The 7500-nt window shown below is 47.4% G+C and overlaps 1 protein-coding gene across 1 annotated transcript in view; it reads left to right on the top strand.

Moving 5' to 3' along the window:
• Positions 1–7500, top strand: part of LOC143294222 (ciliogenesis-associated TTC17-interacting protein-like) — a 27528-nt gene that overhangs the window by 19858 nt on the left and 170 nt on the right. The window contains exons 10-12 of the mRNA XM_076605653.1: positions 608–684; positions 2933–3021; positions 7407–7500. The exon at positions 7407–7500 is cut by the window's right edge and continues 170 nt beyond it. Of these exons, the coding sequence (XP_076461768.1) occupies positions 608–684; positions 2933–3021; positions 7407–7500 (260 nt within the window). The remainder of the gene's footprint in view (positions 1–607; positions 685–2932; positions 3022–7406) is intronic.

The following is a 7500-nucleotide window of genomic DNA, read 5'->3' on the forward strand; positions in this document are numbered from 1 at the left end:
TTTTGTATGTTTGGTGAAAATATCACGTATTTGTTGATCAACCTTTATAGCGCTGCAACGAATGTTCGCTCGCACTTCATAGCCGATGCTGTTTTATTTTGTTAGTGAATTTTGCTTACCTTCCACCCACCACCGTTCTAATGCTGAATTTCAGGCAAAAAGTTGTGCATGCTGCCAAAGAATTAGCACTATCACTCTCACAACCAGAAGCACTTTCTTGCACATGCACTTCCATGTGTGTGTGTGTGTGTGTGTGTGTGTGTGTGTGTGTGGAGAGAGAGAAAGAGAGAGAGATGTGTGTTTGTTTGCGTGTGTGGGCACGAGCGTGTGTGTGCACGTGTGTGTGTGTGTGTGTGTGTGTGTGTGTGTCTGTGAAAATCATGAAAATGTATCTACTTTTGCGCACGAGCGTGTGTGCACGTGTGTGTGTGTGTGTGTGTGTGTGTGTGTGTGTGTGTGAAAAATTCATGAAAATGTTCCTACGTTTATGAAAGAAAACATTAGCTCTTCTTCTTCTTCTTCTTCTTCTTCTTCTTCTTCTTCTTCTTCTTTCTTTTTTTTCAGTCTGCATTCTGTGATAATTTTGACGTACATGTCGTCTCGTCAGATACTTAACGAACCGAGTGCAGGTTGGTTCTCCTGTGACGATGACTCTACTCAAACTGCCCATGAGAAGACCTTCGGGTGAGTCAGGGTGGCGAGAGAGGAGCAGTGTGTGCGTGTAGAGTTGTAGGGGTGGGCGTTCAGATTCTCTCGCTTCCTAGGCGGACGCGTAACCTCTAGTAGGCCATCACTCCCAACGTGTGTACATGCATGAGAAAGTTTCAGTTTCAGTTTCAGTAGCTCAAGGAGGCGTCACTGCGTTCGGACAAATCCATATATACGCTACACCACATCTGCCAAGCAGATGCCTGACCAGCAGCGTAACGTAACCCAACGCGCTTAGTCAGGCCTTGAGAAAGCCGTGAAAGAGTGAGAAAGAGAGCGAGAGAGAGATAAAGAGGAAGAGAGAGAGAGAGAGAGAGTCAGACAAGACAAGACAAAGGCAGAGAAAGAGACAGAGACAGAAACATAGACAGACCGAGAGAGACAGTCAAACCGATAGACACAGTAACGGGGAGTTCACGATAGAGAGAGAAGGAGAAAGGTATTCTCATCTGCTGCATTCTATTCTATTCTATTCCGTTCTATTCGAATCGATTCACAAAGAGAGAGGAGAGAGAGAGAGAGAGCTTTCAAATTTATGAAAATGTACCTACCCCCCCCCCGCCACTCTCTCTCTCTCCCTCCTCACTCTCTCTCTCTCTGTCTCTCTCTCCCTCCTCACTCTCTCTCTCTCTGTCTCTCTCTCCCTCCTCACTCTCTCTCTCTCTGTCTCTCTCTCCCTCCTTCTCTCTCTCTCTCTCTCTCTCCTTTGTCTTCCCCTTTTCTCTGTGTATATTTATTTCTCCGTTCTTTCTGTCTCCCTCTCTCCCTTCCCCCCTGTCTCTCTCCCCCTCTCTCTCCCCCTCTCTCTCCTCCCCTCTCTCCCTTCCCCCTCTCTCCCTTCCCCCCTCTATCTCTCCCCCTCTCTCTCCTCCCCTATCTCTCTCCCCACCTCTCTCTCCCCCACCTCTCTCTCTCCCTCCCTCTCTCTGAGTCTCTCTCTCTCTCCTCGTTCTCTCTCCATTCCCCGCTCTCTCTCTCCCCCTCTATCTCTCTCCCCTCTCTCTCCTCCCCTATCTCTCTCCCCACCTCTCTCTCTCCCTCTCTCCCTCCCTCTCTCTGAGCCTCTCTCTCTCCCTCCCTCTCGTTCTCTCTCCCTCTCTCTCTTTCCCCGCTCTCTCTCTCCCCCCCTCTCTCTCTCCCCTCTCTCTCTCCCCCATCTCTCTCTCCACCTCTCTCTCCTCCCCTGTCTCTCTCCCCATCTCTCTCACCCCCACCTCTCTCTCTCCCTCTCTCCCTCCCTCTCTCTGAGTCTCTCTCTCCCTCCCTCTCGTTCTCTCTCCCTCTCTCTCTTTCCCTGCTCTCTCTCTCCCCCTCTCTCTCTCCCCTCTCTCTCTCTCCTCCCCTATCTCTCTCCCCATCTCTCTCACCCCCCACCTCCCTCTCTCCCTCCCTCTCTCTGAGTCTCTCTCTCTCTCTCTCCCTCTCGTTCTCTCTCCCTCTCTCTCTTTCCCCGCTCTCTCTCTCCCCCATCTCTCTCTCCCCCTCTCTCTCTCTCCCCATCTCTCTCCTCCCCTGTCTCTCTCCCCATCTCTCTCAGCCCCACCTCTCTCTCTCCCTCTCTCCCTCCCTCTCTCTGAGTCTCTCTCTCTCTCTCTCCCTCTCGTTCTCTCTCCCTCTCTCTCTTTCCCCGCTCTCTCTCTCCCCATCTCTCTCTCCCCCCATCTCTCTCTCCACCTCTCTCTCTCTCCCCCTCTTTCTCCTCCCCTATCTCTCTCCCCATCTCTCTCACCCCCACCTCTCTCTCTCTCTCTCTCTCCCTCTCGTTCTCTCTCCCTCTCTCTCTTTCCCCGCTCTCTCTCTCCCCCTCTCTCTCTCCCCCTCTCTCCCCCTCTCTCTCTACCCCCACCTCTCTCTCTCTGTCTCTCACCCCTTTGTCTTCCCCTTTTATCTGTGGTTTTTTTTTCTTTCTCTGTTCTTTCTGTCTGTCAGTCTCTGTCTGTCTGTCTCTGTCTGTCTGTCTGTCTGTCTGTCTTTCTTTCTCTCCCTCTCTCTCTCGCTCTCTCCTTTATCTTCCTTTTTTCTCTGTGTATATTTTCTTTCTCCTCTCTCTCCCCCCCCCTCTCTCTCTCCCCCCTCTCTCTCTCCCTCTCTCCGTCTCGCTGCTCCGGGCACTGTGTTTTCTACAATTGTTTCTGTCTGTCTGTCTGTCTGTCTCTGTCTCTCTGTCTCTCTCTTACCGCTGCTCCAGGCAATGTGTTTTCTACAATGATGTTTGCTCCAACAGATTACATGCACTCGAAGCCAATCTTTCGCAAGAAAGACATGGACTGGGAAGAAGACATGCAGATGTTTTCCGCCTACCTCGATAGAAAGGTGTGTTTAATCTATCTTACTGTGTACAGACATCACAACAACAACAACAACAACAACAACAAAAAAGCTTCAGGACCACCCACAAAAAAGCTGATATGGTTTCTTAAAATGTTTGAGAGAGAATGGATGGTTTATTCATATATAGGCCATAGTCTTTCATGAAGGGGTATGAACTTTTTCTGTGTAAACCTTTTACAAACGGAGGAGTCGACCTTTTATTCATTACTACGAATACGAACTCAGTGATACTAAAAGTAATGCATATATATATATATATATATATATATATATATATATATATATATATATATATATATATATATATATGTAAACAGTATTGAAAAAGAAGTTTTATGTGTATATCATTGAAACGTTTTTCTCTGACTGCTTGGTTTTATGTCTTGTTTGTAAGAATTTCGGCTATTATTGTAGTTGTCAATATGGATGTCCAATACATTTTTTTTTTCTTCCACATACAAACACAGACACAGACACGGACACAGACACACACACACACACACACACACACACACACACACACACACACACGAACATCGCATCTCAGGTGTCCATAATAACAAGAACAGAAAGAACAACAACAACGCCAACAACAACAACAACAACAATAACAATGATAATAATAATAATGATAACAATAGTAACAATAATAATAATGACCATGGAGGTAATGATGAGCATAACTGGTGATTCATCTCCCCCCCACCCCCCTCCCCTACCCCCCACCCCACCCCACCCCCACCCCGCCCACCCCTTTTTTTATTTTTCAGTGCGCCAAGTGCGTGCTGCACATAGGACCTCGGTTTATCGTCTCATCCGAATGACTAGACGCTCAATTTTTTTGTTTTTTTAATTTTCCAGTCAAACGTTCGAGAAAGGGCGAGAACTGGGGCGGGGGTGGGGGTGGGGGGATGAGGGGGGAGGTTGTGGTTGGGCGTGGGGAATGGTAGGGGGGGTAGGTAAGAGTGTGTGTGTTGTGTGTGTGTGTGTGTGTGTGTGTGTGTGTGTGTGTGTGCCAGAGAGAGAGAGAGAGAGACGGAGAGAGAGAGAGAGAGAGAGAGTGCGTATCTGTATGTGTGTGTGTGTGTGTGTGTGTGTGTGTGTGTGTGTGGAGGGACTTTGGGTGGGTCAGTGTGTGTGTGTGTGTGAGAGAGAGAGAGAGAGCGAGTGTGTGTGTGTGTGTGTGTGTGTGTGTGTGTGTGGAGGGGCTTCGGGTGGGTCAGTGTGTGTGTGTGTGAGAGAGAGAGAGAGAGAGAGCGAGTGTGTGCGTGTGTGTGTGTGTGAGAGAGAGAGAGAGAGCGAGTGTGTGCGTATGTGTGTGTGTTTGTGTGTGTGTGTGTGTGTGTGGAGGGGCTTCGGATGGGTCAGTGTGTGTGTGTGTGTGTGTGTGTGTGAGAGAGAGAGAGAGAGAGAGAGAGAGAGAGAGAGAGAGCGAGTATGTGTGTGTGTGTTTGTGTGTGTGTGTGTGTGTGTGTGTGGAGGGGCTTCGGGTGGATCAGTGTGTGTGAGAGAGAGAGAGAGCGAGTGTGTGCGTGTGTGTGTGTGTGTGTGTGTGTGTGTGTGTGGAGGGACTTTGGGTGGATCAGTGTGTGTGTGTGTGTGTGTGTGTGTGTGGAGGGGCTTCGGGTGGATCAGTGTGTGTGTGTGTGTGTGTGTGTGGAGGGACTTTGGGTGGATCAGTGTGTGTGTGTGTGTGTGTGTGTGTGTATGGAGGGACTTTGGGTGGATCAGTGTGTGTGTGTGTGTGTGTGTGTGTGTGTGTGGAGGGACTTTGGGTGGATCAGTGTGTGTGTGTGTGTGTGTGTGTGTGTGTGTGTGGAGGGGCTTCGGGTGGATCAATGTGTGTGTGTGTGTGTGTGTGTGTGTGTGTGTGTGAGAACTGGATTCGAACCCCACACCCTCACGGACTCTCTGTATTGGCAGCTGAGCGTCTGAACCATTCTGCCCACCCCATCACACACTGCAGCAGCATCTCTTCATCCTCCCCCCCCCCCCCCCCCCCCCCCCCCCCCCCCCCACACACACAACAGGATTAGCCAGCAGTTTCAGTTTCAGTAGGTCAAGGAGGCGTCACTGCGTTCGGACAAATCCAAGTACGCTACACCACATCTGCCAAGCAGATGCCTGACCAGCAGCGTAACCCAACGCGCTTAGTCCGGCCTTGAGAGAAAAAAAAAAGGGTGAATAAGTAATAAATAAATACACAAAGAAAAAGAATTACTACTAATAATAACAATATGTATAAGGTGCAAAAACGTGATGAAGTCAACTATAAGCGTACATAAATAAATAAATAATAATTTTATTAAAAAAACAATAATGAATAAATAAGTACAATAAATAAATAAATAAATAAATATTTTTTTAAAAGTAATAATAATGATAATAATAAAATAAATAAATCCGAATAATAGCCAGCAGCAACATGCAACGAAAGAGCGAGAGCGGGATTCGAACCCACAGCACACAACACCAACACCAACACCGAAAGCAACAACAAACAACTTGAGGCCTCGTTCATTACAACTATCAGAGCCAAGGAATTAACTCACTCAGTACGGCCAGTCCTCTCTTCTCCTCTACACAGACCCCTCGGATGTCCAGTGGGTGTCTGTCTCAATGACCCAACCTTTAGCTTCCGTCGTCAGAATTGTGGTATTCTTTGTCAACATTCACGTCTTCAGTATAAGAGCGTTCCGCTTGCAATATTTTGATGATGGTAATTGGGGTGAAACGCTGTTAACGTCGTCTCTTTCGCCGTTCGTATGGATTGAGTTAAAAAAAATCTTTATCCTTAACGATGTATGGCAATATTTTATCTGAAAGACCAAAACAAAATTCGGTAACTGCCGATCTAATATTTAATCTACTCATTTTCATAGGCAGTAGATATGGGCCCGCTTTCACTAGATAATTCTTTTTTGTTTGTTTATTTTTTTTTTAGCTGTCCGCACACACACACACACACACACACACACAAACACACACACACACACAAAACCGTTCACTAACCTGAATATAACTATTCCAGTCTTGCCAACTCAGGTAAATTATTTCTGCTTGCAGCAAGGTAAAAACAAACAAAACAGAATTCTGGTATTCTTTGTCAACATTCACCTCTTCAGTATAAGGGCCTTCCGCGTGCAATATTTTGATGATGGTAACTGGGGTGAAACGCTGTTAACATCGTCTCTTTCGCCGTTCGTATGGAGAGAGTTAAATTAATGAGAAACGCCATTGCTTGAGCGGATGCTGTTAATTTGCATTCGATACTCCCCAACTCAAGCTGATGGTTCCTGGAGCGGTACTGGCCTAGTGGTTATACCGTCCTCTAGGAAGCGAGTGTCCATAGGTTCGAATTCCCTGTACAGACCGGGAATTTTTTCCTTCACCCTCTACTAGACCTTGGGTGGTAGCTTAGGTACTAGTCTTTCGGATGAAAGGATAAACCCAGGTCCCGAGTAAACCGTGCACTTTGCGCACGTAAAAGAGCCTGCGGTAACAGAAGACTTGTCCCTGGAGAAATTCTAATAAAAGAAAATTCCACTTATATATATATATATAGAGAGAGAGAGAGAGAGAGAGAAAGAGATATGCAATGTATTCGTCCTGATAATCATCCTCATTCTAATCCTCATCCTCATCCTGACCCTCATTCTGATCCTCATCCTGACCCTCATTCTGATCCTGATCCTCATCCTGACCCTCATTCTGATCCTCATCCTGACCCTCATCCTCATCCTGACCCTCATTCTGATCCTCATCCTGATCCTCATTCTGATCCTCATCCTGACCCTCATTCTGATCTTGACCCTCATTCTGATCCTCATCCTCATTCTGATCCTCATCCTGACCCTCATTCTGATCCTTATACTGATCCTTATCCTGACCCTCATTCTGATTCTGATACTGATCCTCATCCTGATTCTGATCCTGATCCTCATCCTGATACTGATTCTGATCCTCATCTTGATTCTGATCCTCATCCTGATCCTGATACTAATCTTCATCCTCATCCTGACCCTCATCCTCATCCTGACCCTCATTCTGCTCCTCATCCTCACCCTCATCCTGACCCTCATCCTGATCCTGGTTCTGATGCTTATTCTGATCCTGATCCTGATCCCCATCCTGATACTAATCTTCATCCTCATCCTGACCCTCATTCTGATCTTGACCCTCATCCTCATCCTGACCCTCATTCTGATCCTCATACTGACCGTCATTCTGATGCTGACCCTCATTCTGATCCTGATACTGATCCTCATCCTGATTCTGATACTGATGCTGATCCTCACCCTCATCTCTCACCCTCATCTCTCTCTCTCTCTCTCTCTCTCTGTGTCTCTCTGTGTGTCTGTCTGCAGAAGGAGCTCAAGAACAGCCACGACGTGTTCGTGCGGCACCACCCGGAGATGAGGGCCCTCCTGGCCGACTTCCTGCAGTTCCTGCTCATCTGCA

Source organism: Babylonia areolata, chromosome 19, assembly GCF_041734735.1.
Source record: "Babylonia areolata isolate BAREFJ2019XMU chromosome 19, ASM4173473v1, whole genome shotgun sequence".
Classification (NCBI taxonomy): domain Eukaryota; kingdom Metazoa; phylum Mollusca; class Gastropoda; order Neogastropoda; family Buccinidae; genus Babylonia; species Babylonia areolata.